Raw genomic sequence first — 17,047 nt, 5'->3', positions numbered from 1 at the left:
AAAGTTTTTTTTTTCCATTAGATTTTTCTTTAGTAAGGTTTTAATGAGGCATAATCCTAAATGGACATCAAGAGAGAGTGTTGTGATAAGGTTGATTATGTGGATGTCCATTCTCAAGAGAGAATGAATTTAATAACGTTGAAAATATAACATTTTGTATGTGTATAAATAGGAGGTTAAGCCTCCGTTAATAACACACACAATAGTAACAATAAAATCACTCTCTCCTTTTCATATACTGATCCTCTCTCTCTTATAAATAAGTTGCAACATATATATATATATATATATATATATATATATATATATATATATATATATATATATAAACCATCTCTATTATATTAAGATAATTATATTGGTGAATATTAATACTAAAGTTATCTATTTACGCTTCTTTATTATATATCTATTTTCTCTTTCTTATTTATTTATTTTACAATAAATACTTTTTAATATTACTTCCTCAAAAATTCAAGGACTAAAATTTAATTATAAAAATTAAATGATTAACTTTGTCTTTTTTACAATTAACAATTTTGTTAGTATAAAATAATTTTCTTGAAATTATGGGACTAAAATATAATCTAATCAGAGAAACTAAATTGTACACTAGATATCCTTGGAAATCAAAAGGAAAATATTGTTTTAGAAAAAAAAAAATTGTAGAAAAACTGAAAAAGGAAGAAGATAAATTCATAAAGGAGAAGCAACAAGCCAGCAATAGTCCAAACGCCAAGTCCATCCATTGAAGTTCTACTACATCCCCAATTGCTAAATGCTCTGAGCCTTGCTATTCTTCTCTTTTCACTCTTCTTTCACCTCTTAACCGTTATCATGGCGGTTAGAGCAGTGAACACCTGCTTCCTCTTCCGTTCATCTTCTCCTCCTCTCCGCTTCTCCTCCTCCTCCTCCTCCTGCCGCCGCACTCTCCGCTGCTGCTGCTGCTCCTCATCCCCAGCATTCGTCCCTCGGCCGCCCTCCTCCAATTATGGCGCCTGCCTTCTCCAACGCCGCTCCGTCTACACTCTCTTCGACAGCGTCATGGAAGAGCTCCGTGCCATGCGGAAACGCCGCAACAATAGAATCTCCGCTGCTTCCAAGTAAAAACCCTTGCCTCATTTTTCGCTTCTGTGTGTTTGGATTTACCTAATTATTAAGTTATGCTTAAGAGTACTGTAAATGATAAGGGAACGGTACTAGAATGGTGGTTGTCATGAAATGCGATGAATTAAATACTTGTTCAATAAACGTTTTCTTTAACGAAATGACAAAGAAATCTGAGGAGTGAAGTGGACTAGATTTTGCACTCTTAAGTCTTCATCATGTTTGGATGTGACTATATAATTGGATGAGATCATAATAAAAGTATTACTGTATTCAAATCAGATGCTGAAGACTAGAGAGTACACTATCTACTTCTTGAATTGTCTGCACCAGTATTGTGGACTTAAAAAAATAAGATAATGATCAAATGCGAATAATAGTCCCCTGACTAAGGTGGCAGCTACCAAGGGTGTATGCACCTTACATATTATTTTTATTTTTTATTTTTGGGATAAAAGAAGAATTTCATTAGGATTCGGAGAAGGATAATACAAATTGGGGATAAGAGTTCCCTTATATAAAAGCAAAGCAAAAAAAAAAGGGATTTATCTATAGAAGAGAGAATTTCATTAATGTATTGATGGAACACTACAAAGGAGTGGAGGAAAAAAGTTCCTCCAAACCAAAGGAAATACAAATAAGACCACAAACTTCAATGAACTGTAGCTTTCCAATCTTTCATCATGTCCAAGAGGGAAAGTCCTCTGTAAAACCATATGCTTTACACCATATAGATACTAAACGCCTAATTCTATCCCAAATAGCAACTTCTCTTGCGAATCTATTGTTAAAAGTGTGTAGATTGTGATTGCTTTCTAGCTAAATACTCCAAATAGTGGAATATATTGCACATTGCCACAAAAATTTAGCCTCTTTCTTTCTCCCAAAATCAGCAAACCTCATCAAAAGAAACTGATCTAGTGATGCGGGGCACACTGGGCAAACCCAAGATTCTCTAAACATTCCAAACAAAGAACTCCACAAAGAATCAGCCATAGGACAATGTAAAAACAAATGTCAGACCATTTCTGAATATCCCTAATACATTACACACATTTGGTGATATAGCCTTATGTGAATATGAGGTCTTCTGACTAGTAAATTGTTATTGGCGTTAATTCTGTTAGGCATAGCAGTCCAAATAAAGGATTTGAATTTTGACTTTAAAGGGAGCTTTAGATTTCAATATTTGTTTATCAAGGGTTGGTATAGAGATTGAAAATAAACTTTACGGGTATACTGACCCGATGAATCAAGATATCATAATCTTTTGACAGGAGTAGAAGATAAAGGGGCATTTCAAGTAGACTAAAAAGGTTACCTAATTCAATGGGCTCACCATCACTAAGATTTCTAAAGTGAAAGTTCCAAGAATAGGAAAATCCCTTATTGAATAGAAATCCCTAATAGGAATGTTATGTAAAACTGATAAGCAATAAAGACGAGGAACTAAAAGGAGCATCTCATAGCCAATAATCTACCAGAAAGAGAAAGTGAGATCCATCCCCTACTTTTGAAGAAAGAAAAGATATCAAAGTAGCATAACCATTAGAAACAAATTTCCAGGGGCTAGAGTAGCATGTGAAGCAAGATTTGCATCCATTCATTTCTGTTCAATCCATACATGCTTCTAATAACGTTATACCAAAGAGAATGTGGTCCCAAAGGAAAACGCCATTAGCCATTTTGTTGCCAAGCTAATGTTTTTTTATAGTAGATTACCAAGACCAAATCCTGCTTCTTTTTTGGTAGACAACAAATTTCCCAACTCACCAAATGATCCCATGTTAAGCCCATAGCACTAGACCAAAGGAAATCCCTCATTTTTTCCTCAATGGTTTTAGCCACTCCCTGTGGTATATGAAGCAAAGATAGGAAGTAAAGAGGGATACTTGATAAGCAAGATTGAAAAAGAGTGATCCTTCCTCCTAATGAGAAATATGCTCCTTTCCAAACACGAAGATGCTTGGAAATCTTCTTCACAACAGGATCCCAGGAAAGAGGTTGAAGTAGGGTCCCACCTAAAGGAACACCCAGATAAAACAAGAGGTCATTCCAGAATTTGACATCCAGCCAGAGATGCTATGTCTGAGAGATAAGTTGGGTCAATATTGATCCCTTCTAAGCCACTTTTAGCCAATTTACTTCTGATAGTTTGATGCCATAAAGATTGGGATTCTAAAGGAAAGTGCCATAGCCATTTTGCCACCAAAAGTAATATTCTTAAACACAATATTGCCAAGACCCAAGCCTCCTTTCTTTTTAGGACAACAAACTTCCCAATTCACCAAGTGATCCCACTTCATATCCAAAGCACCACACCAAAGAAAGTTCGTCATAATCCTTTCAATGGTGTTGACCACTCTTACTAGAATTTTAAATGGACGAAGTAAAGAGGAATACTGGAGAGGCATGCTTAAATGAGAGTGATACTACCACCTAAAGAAAAATAGGCCCCTTTCTGAATTTCCTGGCGCTTAGAAATCTTCTCAACGACAGGATCCCATAAGGAAATGGATCTAGGATTGCCTCCCAGTGGAACACCTAGATAAATGAGAGGCCACTCCAACACAAGACACCCAACCATAGAAGCCAAAACAAAGTAAAAACTTTTACTGAGTTAAAACATTGATCTAAGAGTGGATACACACCAATACAAATTCATTTTAGAGGAATTTATCTATTAGTACACAATAATTGATAGATATTTGTTATGTTTGGTTTGAAAATAGCATAGGATTTCAAAGCTGAAGTCATTGAATATTCAAGCTGAGTTGAGTAGGAAGTTTAGAAGGTGAAATGGAAACGTCTTAACATAAGCTTCATGATGTTTTGGGGTTTTGGACTTTGGTGCATGATATGTTAGTTTAGGAACCTTAGCTGTTGTATTTAATATGTAACATATATTTAAAAAAAAAATTCTTAGGATAAAGTATATTTTTTGTCCCTAACGTTTGCACTTTGTTTCAAAATACCCATAATGTTTAGTTTTATTCAGTTTTATCCCTAACGTTTTCAATTTTGTCTCTAACGTTTTTTTTTTTATTTTTGTCAAAACTATCCCCAGAAGTTTTCAATTTTGTCCCTAATATTTTACTTGGAGTTAATGTCCAGGGTAATTTTGGCAAAAATAAAAAATGTTAGGGACAAAATTGAATGCAACTAAGCGTTAGTGGTATTTTTGAAAAAAATCGCAAACATTAGTGACAAAAAGTATACTATACCCAAATCCTTATTAAGATCTAGAAATGTATTTATAGCTATTTGCTAACACTAAGTAGGATTTTTGGTTGAATTTTGAATTGATATTTTTAAATATCAATCTTTGCCATCTTCTACCCTCCAACAAGTTGGAAATTGTTCTTCTTTTTGTGTGTGTGTGTGTGTGTGTGTATTTCTTACTCCCTTTTGTTTAGTTCTTGGATTCAAGGTAAAAAAATGTTATTGGGGTTTGGTATCAAATACGTGTCCCAAGTGAAAGAAGTCTTTTAAATTTTCATATATAGTTTTACTTGTGGTTTCCTAGCTTTGACCTTGTGTCAGTTACTGTCTTGATTGTAATTTTATTTGACAGCATGGGTTTGTTGAATGAAGAACTTGTTGAAGATAGACTTGTGAGCCGTTCATTGCAGAAGGGGTTGCTTTTGGAATTCAAGAAGGATTCTGATAGGATGTTGTTAGCAGTTGCTCAGAGACGTGATGGCAAGAAGAATTGGATGGTTTCTGATCAGGTTCTTGTAGAAACAACATAATGCGGCATGTTTAATAGGTTGCTAGGTGTTAGAACTTTTGCATTTTTGTAAATGCTAAATATTGCTAGTGTTTGTCTATTCTGACTCTATTTTTATTGGGCTGAAGAATGGTGCCACTTCTTCCATCAAGCCACAACAGGTGACATATATTGTCCCTGGGATTGACAATTTCGACCAAGCAGATATTGCAGATTTTATTAAGAAAGTTCAGGATAACATGGTCAGTTTCACAATAGGATGGCAACAAATTCCGATTCCATAACATTTTATTTCTGTTGATAAGTAATACATTGGATGATATGATGCAGGATCCATCACTACTTGAATTTGCTTGGGTTGAGCTCCTTGAAAAGAATAAATCTGTGACAGTTGAAGAGTTAGCTAAGGTATTATTATTTTGAATTCGATGTTAGTATGCTTCCTATATCCTCTCTTATGCTGCTTATTCTGTAGATAATTTTTGGTAGTGCTGAACCTCTTGAGAGCTATTCTACTCATCTTTTGCTGTCAAGGGATGAAATATACTTTACTGTGCTGGAGACAAAAGGTTCTCGTTCAATATATGGACCCCGCCCAAGTGAACAGGTAGACGTATTACTTTCATATTCAGATAAGCTTTCAAAAGAGAAAGTACTGTTCATTATATATGTTAGTGATTTCACTCCTCATTTCCTAAGTTATACTTGTGCTCCAGGAAGAACCTTACAGTTTGCTTGTTTTGAACTTGTTGCAAATTGAATCATGGCTTAGTAGTGTAAGCCTATACTAATGGCAAGTTAGTGGAGTTTTTCTTTAGCTGCAGGAGTTTTCCGTAAGGTGTCACATGCTATGTTTTCTGGTTTCATGAATATACCAGTCATTGTAACTTTTGCATTTTTCCATGTGAATTATGTTTCAAAGGGGGTTTCCTTGGCTGCTATGTGTATTATGTACACTCTTTTCAAGGAGGTTTCTCTAATAGATAGGCTGAGGGATTTGGCATTTTGGTCCTTTCTTTGCTGGCCGTATTTCTCCTTTTGGTTAAGGAGTATCCCTAATCCTACAAAATTTCTTCCATTCTTGTTGTGCAAGTTACTTTTTGTAGTTATGGAGATGTAGTGAGTAGTAGTGCTACTATGTGCTTGTTTGGGCGTCATTAAATCGATAAAAAAATTTTTTTCTTTCAATGAAAAAAGATCTTTTTTTTATTTTTTAGTGTGTTTGGCAAATTTCTAATAGTAAAAATAAAAGCACTAGAAAAATAAAAAATAAAAACATCTTTTTTGGGCTTGTTTGGGTGAGCTTCTAAGAAAATATCTTTTTTCGAGTCATCTTTTTTTAAAAAATCTTATGGAAAAGTAAAAATAATTTTATGTTCGGATATCTCATGCAAAAAGATCTGTTTATTTATTACATGAAAAACATCTTTTTTTTTAAAGAAAAAAGATCTTTTAAAAAAAAGATGTAAATTGCAGCTTCTCAAAAAAGATGTTTTTTTTTTTAAATTTTTCTAGTACTTTTACTTTTACTACTAGAAATTTGCCAAATATGCTAAAAAATAAAAAAAAGATCTTCTTTCATTGAAAAAAAAGATCTTTTTTTTTTATCAAAATAATGATGCCCAAACAAGCACAAAATAAATGGTCTTTTTTTCCCTTGTGATTTTAAATCATTTAAAGTACTGATTCATTAAACTGTGAATTAGGAAGATGGTGCTTTCTAGTGTAAGAGGCAGTGTTGTACAATCTTTTGGTTTGTTTTACTAGTTATTCTGAGATGCCTGCATGCGCTAATATTTCTTAAAAATCATTTTTCTGAAAAGGCAGGTTGAGGACCTTATCCGAAGCAAGCTTGCAAAGGAGGCTGCTGAGAAAGAACTTCAGGAGTTTTTAAAATTGCTGGTCTCGGCAAAATCAATGGCTTCACAAGATAAACCTCCTAAATCTTCATGGATGGATGACGAGAAAATCAGGAGAAGAATCGAATATCTTGAAGCATATGCTGTTGATTCATATCAAAATGATGAACAAAGGAAAACAGCTGGGATGGTAACTTCTCCTCTCATACCTAGTTTGTTCTGATTTAGCATTGTTGCATTTGCTTTCTTATCTTTTAGTAAAGGATATCAAGTGATAAAATTAAGAGAAGTTTAAGCATTAGAGTCTGAAAAGATGATTTACAAGCTGGTTGTATTTGGAATACTTTTTATGTATTTATATTAGATGTAATTGAGTAGAAGGGTAGTACAACTAGTACAAAGCATGGCATATCTCCATGACATTCAGTCCCTACTGAAGAAACTGGCTAACAACTTGAAAGGTGGCTTATCTTAGTTTGATTCACTTTTCTCCTTGCTGGAAGTACAATAGAATATCTTCGAATAGTTTTATTTTATTTTATCTTTTTTGTAAGGTGGGGAGAGGTGGGAGAGAAGAGAGGGAAGGGGGGGGGGGGGGGGTTGCTAGAAATAGAAATTTTATCACAACAGGAGAATCTTCGATTAGTATTGCATCTCTAGGCTGTTCGAGTGCAATTTAAGTCAGTGGAGTTGACTTTCTTGTTCTAATAAGTTCATCTTCTATACTACTATCAGATACTAAAGGAAATGGGTCTGGCAAAAACAGCATCTTCTGCTGCGAATCTCTTGGTAGATATTGGGTATTTTCCTGTACATGTCAATCTTGAGTTGTTGAAGTCCGGAACTCCCACTGAGCATTCAGAAGAAATCATATCAGTTGGTCAAGCTCTTCTATCGGACTCATCTGATCCTGACGAGGTGATGTACTATGCTTGTTAACAGCTCAAGTGTGTGATATCGTACATGTCATGGCCATTTCTTTAGAATGATAAAGATACATGTACCACAAACTTCTAACATCATTAATATGCTGTTACATTCTCTTGCTTCAAGAACAAGTATTACAGTTAATATATACTAATATATACTAATTGGTTTAGAGCTTTGGTGACTGGTTCATACCCTTATATGTTGCTATGATAAAGAGTAGCGAGAAATTTTGTTACTTTTGAAATGTTTCTAATTCATATTTTAAATCATCTTTTTATCATTGTTAATGATTAACCATTCAAAGATGATTAATACTTTGTTATTTGAAATACAGCGTGCGTGTCATGTAAATATGTTATCTATTAGGGTTTTTTTTTTATTTTTTATTTTTTGGGTCAGATTCTATCTATTAGTTAAAAATGTTAATTTGGGAGAGGGTGTTTTTGGAACTTCGAAGTTGAATATCTAAAATTTCTGAATACAACCAAATGATGTCACAAACATGAAAAATTAGATTTTGAGGTAATTAACAAGTGTCATACTCCTATGATGGTTATGTACCATACTAATCATTGTTGGATTACCCCAATTCTTTCACTAAATGCATGGACTATTCAGCCTTTGCAGTAGTTTTAAATTGCTATAATGGCTGGACTCTGAAAATTTTCTTTTCCATCTTCTTGTTCTCTTTTATTGGTGTAAGCATTCCAAATAATGCTTGGACTCGTCATTTTTTTTTTTTTAATTTTAGATGCTGATGTTGTATTTGGCTTTGTCTATGTTCAGAATATCAGGAAGGATTTCACTGATTTAAAGGTGTACGCCATTGATGTTGATGAGGCTGATGAGGTATTCAATGAATGTTATTTGTTGGTTGTATTGAGATCTGCTAAGTATTGCTTCAGTGTTTTGGGTGTCTAGAATTTTATTGACCAACAAATAAATGCAGCTTGATGATGCTTTGAGTGCAACCAAGTTGCAAGATGGTCGGATCAAAGTTTGGATACATGTTGCAGACGCAACTAGATATGTTCAACCTGGAAGCATTGTGGACAGGTATCTGAATGACATTAAAATAAATATTAGTTATTTTTTAGTCTTGCAGTTGCAACATAACATATTTCGCTGGATGCAGGGAGGCTATGAGAAGAGGAACATCTGTTTTCTTACCGACTGCCACATATCCTATGTTTCCAGAAAAGCTTGCCATGGAAGGTATGAGCCTGAGACAAGGAGACCTTTGTAATGCTGTTACTGTATCAGTTGTGCTGCATAATGATGGCAGGTAATTATGAATTCAAAGATTGTACATTATGGTAGAAGTTCATCTGATTAAGTAGGAGAACTTAAAACTGTGGTGTCCGGTATGTGAGAAATCAGTTAGGAGTTGGGACCCATTCTGAAGTGGGACTTGGAGTATTTCTGTCTCACTCATGTATTTGATGTCATATATTGCATTTAGGTATTTGAAACTGTTGAAGCTTCAAGTGAGATGAGTATAATGCTAATTTATTTATTTTTAGTTATTAATTAAATATTTGGGAAGGGATATCCATTTTTTTACTTGTTCAAGGTACTACATAGATTGTTTGGGTTTACCTTATCTTTTCTATCTTTTTTTCTTTCTCCCCCTTTATCCGCACAGAAAGATCCCTTATACTCAAGCCTGCACTATTCTTTATCTTGACAGATTCTTCCTTCATTCAAAGTAGTTATGGTGATAATTGTCATGAAACCATCTCCCCCAAAAACTTAAATAGTTTTATATCTAATATGCTCCATATGCAAGAGCCTCTTTTGGACTTGAAGTGTGGATAATGTGTATGTCCATACCACTTTTTTCTCAAATTCAATTTTTATTTAGAAGGATGTGCCAACAGGAATAACAAAGATCAAACTCTAGAAGTATTCAAATGGTTTTATATCTGACACTAATAGTTAGGATGGTGAGTTACCCCCTTTTAATGATGTTCTATGTGGGTGCAACAGTATCGCAGAATGTTCAGTGGTTAACTCGGTGATTAAACCAACATACATGCTGACATACGAGAGTGCATCTGAGCTACTCCATTTGAACCTTCAGGAAGAGAGTGAACTGAGAATTTTGTCCGAGGCTGCAAATCTTCGGTTAAATTGGCGTCGCCAACAGGTTTGTCCTAGTTTATATATATATCGCAAATCAGTCCCCGAAAACTTTTTAGTCAAACAATTTAATCCTCAACAAATTTAATCACCAAATCAGTCCCTAACCTTTTATTTGAGAGTATAGACTATAGATAGAGGGGGATTCATCAGCTAATTAAAGCTAGGGAATATCCTATTTGATAATCAAATTACAGAAGCCATTAGAATGTATCAAACTGTTCACAAGGATATCGAAAAGTATCACCACTGCTGATAGAAATGACTTAACAGCTGTATATTTCTTCTTCTTTTACACAATAAAGGGTTGGATATATACAGCTGCGCCCAACCAGAATAGGAAAGTAACGAAATCTGATCCCATGATTTGTTTCTTGAATACCTAATTAATCTTATTCTCGGAACATAATCAGAGATAAGCCTAACTATAGGAATACAGTATATACATATGATATTTTAAAAAATAATCAGCACCAAATTTCTGCACAGAACAATCACAAAATTTACCTTGTAGAATACTCAAAAGGATGCCATCTTTGTTTGCCTTGCATCAAATGCTCTTGGAAATTTCTCTTTCCTTGTCAGTGTTTCTAAAATGCACTTAGATGTTAAGATTTTTTTTTATTACTATTATTATTATTAAAAATCTACCCTTGAGATGTGGATAGAAATATTCTCAGAATTTATTGGGGGACTGGAATGATAGGTTTAACTGAGTGGATAGGCTTTCCTAGAATTCATGGTTATGGTGCTTAACTATTTAGTTAGTTAAAGCTGTCCAGAATTATTTAGCCTCTAATACCATAAGTTCTCTTTTTTCCTGCCTTTGCCCAGGGTGCAGTTGAGACAGCAACATTAGAAGCTCGCATTAAAGTGTCTAATCCAGATGATCCAGAGCCATCAATAAAACTTTATGTGGAAAACCAAGCAGACCCTGCAATGCGATTAGTGTCTGAGATGATGATACTCTGTGGCGAAGCTATTGCCACATTTGGATCTCAGAATGAAATTCCTTTACCCTATAGGGGACAGCCCCAATCAGATATAAATGTTTCTGAATTTGCTCACCTTCCAGAAGGGCCTGTCAGAAGCTTTGCCCTGGTCAAAGTAATGCGTGCTGCAGAAATTGATTTCAGGAAGCCAGCACGACATGGGATTTTGGGAATTCCTGGTTATGTTCAATTTACATCTCCCATCCGTAGATATTTAGATCTTCTTGCTCATTATCAGGTGTGTTTCAGTTTTATAATTTAGAGGTACAATGGATTGCATATCTTGGTGCAGCTAGTTTCTCAATATAAATACTATGAAGTCAGCAAAACTTTTGAAAGACAAGAAGCTAGATTTGGGAAGTGAAAAGAAATTAATCACTTCTTGCCTATATTGGTGCTGTGATGCATAAGCTGCTACTATAGGTGCTTGAAGTGTGTACCTATGTGACTGTTTCAGGAGGGATATAACTGCAACAAATAATTGTTGTGTTCCACCAATTTATAAATTTTCTTAAAAGACAAAATTAAGTGATGATTAGATTAACAGCCCATGCTAGATTAATAAAAGGTGTAGAGATACCATTTCTACTTCATAGCATTCTGAGTTTTTTGGTTAGAGTTAAACCATAGATTTAAAGATTACTAGCAGCAGGTTGTTATCTAGAGCTCAAAAACTGATTATTTTAAAATCGTAATATTTTACCAAATCATCTGCATGTATCAAGTAATAAATAACATACATAATAATTTCATATCCTATTTAGTAATTTTTCGTCTAGATAGATAAAAAGTATCATGTGACATTTATGCACATGCAATATAAGTGTTCAGTGGATCTGTTCATGCTCAGAATACTGCCTAGAGGACATTGTTTTATAACTTATAGTAGCCATTGTACCATGATGAGTTTTGCTATGCAATTGAGCTTGCGTCCTTTAAGTTTGTAAATTTTTTTTATCTGTGGCCTTTTCTCCATCCGAAGCTGCCGTTATGAAATTGTTTCTATTAATATAATTAATATGCTATGCTGCATCTTGGTAAGTAATTCTAACTTCTAAGGGTTTTTCTATATCTGTTTTGGTTGTGTCTGTAATGTGTGTTTTCTTCAGGTAAAAGCATTTCTTAGAGGTGAACCTCCACCTTTTACATCTGGTAAGCTTGAAGGGATTGCTGCAGTTGTAAATGAGAGATTCAAAACAGTGAGGAAGCTCAGCAACAACAGTCTTCGATACTGGATGTTGGAATATTTACGAAGAGAACCAAGAGAGAGAAGATACCGTGCCTTGGTCCTTAGATTTTTGAAAGATCGAATTGCAGCTCTATTGTTGGTTGAGGTAAGCAGTCAATAGCTCCTACTTGTACTGTATTCTGCAGTTCATGCCATTTCGTCATTGTACCAATGGAAATTCTGGTAGCCCATTAAAAATCTTGATGAGATACCTGCCTAAAAATGCTACGTCTACGATTACTTGAGAATGACTTTATTGTTTGTATCATTGGTGAAATATAGTCTCAATTATTTGTTTGGAAGTTTTGGTTTCCTGTTGCTTGAACCAAAATGTTTTGCTGCGTGCCAAAATGCATTCAGGAAAATTGAGCAGTGAAGCTAAAAATTGATCGTTAGAACAGATAGACGTGCCGTTAACCTTAGGTATTGTTTTACGTGTCTGTGTTTAGCTAGTTTGCATTTAGATTAAATTACTTTGGAGGTTTCTATAGTTTCACTCATTCTCATTAGGTTCCTATAACTTTGTAATCAAATCCATGTATTGAGTAAAAAATTTCAATCAAGTTCCTATAGTTCATTAAGTCTCTATATTCATGATGAATCACTGCTTTTCTGAAAATGTGCAGTAGAGACTTGATCACAATATTTTTAAACTAGGAGTAAGTTGAACAGTTGAAAAATGTTTGTATAGTATAGGTATTTAATAAGAAATGTTTAAACTAACATAATCCAATTGAAAAGTGAAAACTCATTCGGACTATAAGGAATTCCAGATTAATTAAACCTTGTTTTAATGTCTGCAATTGTAATATGCTACTCTATTTAATCCAAAGTTGCTTTTATCTGTAGGTTGGACTTCAAGCTTCTACGTGGGTTTCTGTTGGAACTCAGGTAGGGGATGAAATATTAGTTAAGGTGGAAGAATCACATCCTCGCGATGACATTATCTGTCTGAAGGAGGTTATAAAACAGTGACCGCAGTGTTAAAGATAACTCTGTTGAAGATTCAAAGAGGTAATATATATCTTGCAAATCAACACATGGACCATACTATTTGAATTGGATGGTCGTCTAAACCCTCATTCAGCTTGTTTGGTATGATGCCGCGTCGATTGTCTACTTCATGGAAGAAGAATCATGCTGAAGGGGCAAGGATCCAACCTTGTGAACTCTTTCAAGCTGTTCCAAGTTTTGAGGTGGAGAGAAATTCAGATTATGACTGGCATTTAGGCTTCATGGTGATGCTAGTGAACACTGTACAGTCCTTCAGATATGTTTGGCATGATTTATTTTTTCTTTTTCCAATAATAATATATATCACCGGAGGAAGTTAATTCAATATTATGTGCCGGCCGTTTACAGCTTCATCATTATATAACTGTCGGTTTGAATTTTCAGAGAAATCACTGTAATTTATGGATTTTTCACATGATTTGGCCGTGTTTCATATCACCATCAATATAAAGAGACAGATCTCACCATCATGTTTGACCTAGTCATGTGAAAAATTCACGAGATAATCAATTTCCGTAATTCATCATAAAGGGACAAAATTGCATCAATGTATCTCTGGCTTTTTTATTATCAAGGATGTTAAGAACATCTGTTCCTGAGTTTCCGATTCCCATTATTTTTGCTTACGCTTCTAAAGATTGTAAGCATGGTAAATGTGCCATTAGGGAGGAACTAGGGTGAGCGAATAACAAGTCACTTAAAGTTAGGGGTGAAGACCCATGGAGATATGGGGGATTCGCGAAATCTCCATGGAGATGAAGACCCGTCCCTGCGAGTAAAGGGGATGGAAATTTTTAAATTCCCGCAAATATGAATTTACTAGAATGTTTTCACTTACTAAGGTGAATTATGTTATTTTATGTTAGAAGTTTTTTTTAGTGTGTATGTTAGATATTTAAAGTGTATGTTGAATTATATTAAATTGTGTTTAGATTAAGTGTTTTATTATGTTAAATTTTGTTGAATTGTATGGAATAAGTTATGATTGTGTTAATTTTTTTTATTTTTTTAACAATAATATTCATAGATATTTGCGAATATCTGTGTTTTCTGTGGAGACAGTTAAGCGGAAATCCATGATAAAAATAGAATGGAGATAGAGACAGAAAGACATTTTTTTTTAAATAGAAATGAGGGCGGAGAAAGAGTACCTATCTCCCATACCCATTGTCATTTTTACTTAAACGGTTAAACATAATATTAATCCGAAATAAATACATATAGCACTCTTTTTATAAGAAGTATATTTGACCTAAGATTTGGCTTTCTTAAAGTGCACGAAGTTAATGAGAAAGTACACGAGTTAACTATTCTTAAATATGTGTTCCACACCAAAAAAAAGGGTTAGTAATTCAACAATGCTTAACCTTTTTAATGTTACTAACTAGAGATTGGATAGTCCTCGATCTTAGATATTACAACACTATAACTCATTCACACTACATATTCATCACATAACACTTAAGTGTTCATATTCACTACTTGACATTTGCCAATGTTTAAACTCGGATGCAGATTTACAACTTGAGCTAAAGTCTATTATTATTAATATTATTATTATTATTATCTTAATTTGCATGTGAGTCTGCTTTGTTTTACGCTACCCGTGATTGGAAAACCCAACAATGATTCTTAGTAACATCTTCAATAGTTTGGAAACACAGTAAGGTTTTCGTTTGTGCAAGCAACCAACAGTTATGGGCCCGTTTGAAATGGAAAAAGTTCAAAGTAGTTCTTTTCTGAAAATTACTTGAGCAGTTTTTGTTTTTTCACTTGAGAAACTTTTTTTCACCCTACATGGCTAACCTTCGGTAATTTACTCATTTTAGCACCGACATTGTATTGTAGGGACAATGAAACTTGATACGCATCTGGTCGTAAAATTTCAATTTTGTCCCTGATAAATAGAAGGAATACTGGAATAGAGTACTTCAGGATTTTGAAAGTGATAAATTGGTCTTTTGAACTCTTTTCATCGTAAACATGAGTAGACGAATATTAGTTATTTGTTAATGTGTGAATTTTGCATACAACAACTAATTTGTGATTTCTTTTTTTCGTTAGTGATGATGAGAAATATTTTTATTACTTTTAAGAGTTTAATAAGATAAAAAAAATTTATACAATCATTCAATCAGATTTATGTAATTAGTAATTACTTTTATACTCACAGTCAATACATGAAAATTTAAATTCTTAAAAGCGACTTTATTCTTGTATTTATTATTATTATTATTATTATTATGAAGTCCCAAATTTGTGTATAAATGTTCTAAAATGACAATGACTGTAACTTAGTATTCCTGTGAAATAATGTGCAAACAGAACCTATAACTATTTAGTCTCTCTTGAATTTTGATAGCTGCAATTTTATTTATAGCATAGACGTTCTATCTTTTTATTTACTAATTATTTTGCGTGTGAGGGTACATACTACAGAGAAGTCTCAGATAAAAATAAATCAGAGAAAACAAAAGGAGAGGTTGATGTCTACCAATGACGATACGTAAAATTTGAAAGAGATCAGAGTCTCAACCACATTGAATTTGCATCAAAAGATGCAATTGATGGTTCTTTTCGACAATCACTCAGAGCCATCATGCAAAATGCATGTGATGTGCTTGTAAGTTGTGTCCAACTCCAAACCCTACTAACCCCTTCAATTTATTTATTCATTTTTTGGTGTGTGTGTATCTTGCTACTTGCATGCAATAGTTATAATTTACTCAAAATACTATATCAATATTTATAAAATCATGTAATAAATAGTGGTTTGAGAGTAAAAATTAAATTTGTCATTTTAATATTTAATTTAAATTCAATTTAAACTTTATTTAATTGGTTTCTCATCAAAACGAAACAGTTTTTTTTTTAATATTAAAACCGGTCTCATTTTAAAAATAATTTTCAATGTAAAGTGAAATTTAAAATTGGATCAACTTCCTATACATATCAGATTTAAAACTCATTTATTTCATAAGTTAAATATTTTTAGTTTTTGAATTTTATTTCTAGCGATCCTACTTTTTAAAAATTATAAAAATAAATTTTTTATCCTTAAAAATGTACTTATTTATATCTCAACATTAAATAACTTTTTTTGGGAAATGCATTTAGTAGGCTAACATGAAACCCATTTCTGTGGTGACCACATGAAGAATGGTGAGTCTCCATTGCTTTCTTTTCCTTCTGTCAACTCCTTGTGGACCTAATTGTCATTTATGATATGAAAGGCTGTTAGGTTGGTCACTCATTGGGGGGGCTCCGATCCTAATCGAAGGATCTTTCAACTCCAAAATTTTTTCATCAATATATTACATTATTCATGATGGTAGGTGTCTCTCTCTTCCCATGGCTTGGATTTTATGTATAGCTGTCTATATATCTATGCTCATGGGTTGGATGCATTGTTTTAAGCTCAAGGAGCTTATTTCATCTAATATGCGAATAAAAAATAATCTATCAACAATAGAAATTAATATCTGAATCAATTATTGGTTATATTTATGTAACTAAATTCATTTGTTTTACTTGGGTATTAATTATTTTTAACAAAATAATAAATTATTATAATAATTAATTTTTTATAACACTGAAATTAATTAGCTATTGTTATATTTTTAATTTGTATTTTATTTATAAATGTGAAAATGATTTTTTAAAAGTTTAATTATATATATATAAATCGATTTTTAGTTTTTATGTAATATAGTTGTGTATGTTTGAATTGGACCTGTATTCTAAATCTAGGTTTGTGTCGGTCACTTGCTTGATTAAGTTCGGGTCTATAGGAGATATGCTCAAAGAATACAAATCCAGGTATTATATATACGATTACGGGTTATTCATATGTTGGTTTTCCATTTAAATATAATTTAAACTATATATTTGTTTATAAGAAAACATACACCCACATTTTTTTTTAAATGATTTATAGAATTATTATTCATCATTCTTAAACAAAACTAACCACATTTATGAATTTTTTTCTAAAAAAAAAAAAATTCAAATTAAAAAAAAGAATGGCAACCACTTTCAATACTAC

The 17,047-nt window shown here is 33.2% G+C and overlaps 1 protein-coding gene across 1 annotated transcript; it reads left to right on the top strand.

Moving 5' to 3' along the window:
• Positions 1–665: 665 nt before the first annotated feature.
• LOC112727770 (ribonuclease II, chloroplastic/mitochondrial) lies at positions 666–13,550 on the top strand. The gene is made up of 14 exons (XM_025777669.3): positions 666–1,103; positions 4,682–4,838; positions 4,966–5,079; positions 5,168–5,245; positions 5,313–5,444; positions 6,665–6,886; positions 7,432–7,614; positions 8,413–8,475; positions 8,576–8,682; positions 8,762–8,911; positions 9,616–9,775; positions 10,603–10,998; positions 11,870–12,094; positions 12,838–13,550. The coding sequence occupies exons 1-14, from the start codon at positions 838–840 to the stop codon at positions 12,961–12,963; spliced, it is 2,379 nt and encodes a 792-aa protein (XP_025633454.1). The 5' UTR covers positions 666–837; the 3' UTR covers positions 12,964–13,550.
• The last annotated feature ends 3,497 nt before the right edge of the window (positions 13,551–17,047 follow it).

Source organism: Arachis hypogaea, chromosome 12, assembly GCF_003086295.3.
Source record: "Arachis hypogaea cultivar Tifrunner chromosome 12, arahy.Tifrunner.gnm2.J5K5, whole genome shotgun sequence".
NCBI lineage: Eukaryota > Viridiplantae > Streptophyta > Magnoliopsida > Fabales > Fabaceae > Arachis > Arachis hypogaea.
This window is presented reverse-complemented; position numbering and strand designations above follow the sequence as displayed.

Excerpts from the sequence above, each read along its gene's own strand:
- LOC112727770 (XM_025777669.3), top strand. The coding sequence starts at position 838 with ATGGCGGTTAGAGCAGTGAACACCTGCTTCCTCTTCCGTTCATCTTCT. Across the intron at positions 6,887-7,431 it reads AAAGGAAAACAGCTGGGATG|ATACTAAAGGAAATGGGTCT; the intron begins GTAACTTCTCCT and ends TACTACTATCAG. Across the intron at positions 7,615-8,412 it reads ACTCATCTGATCCTGACGAG|AATATCAGGAAGGATTTCAC; the intron begins GTGATGTACTAT and ends GTCTATGTTCAG.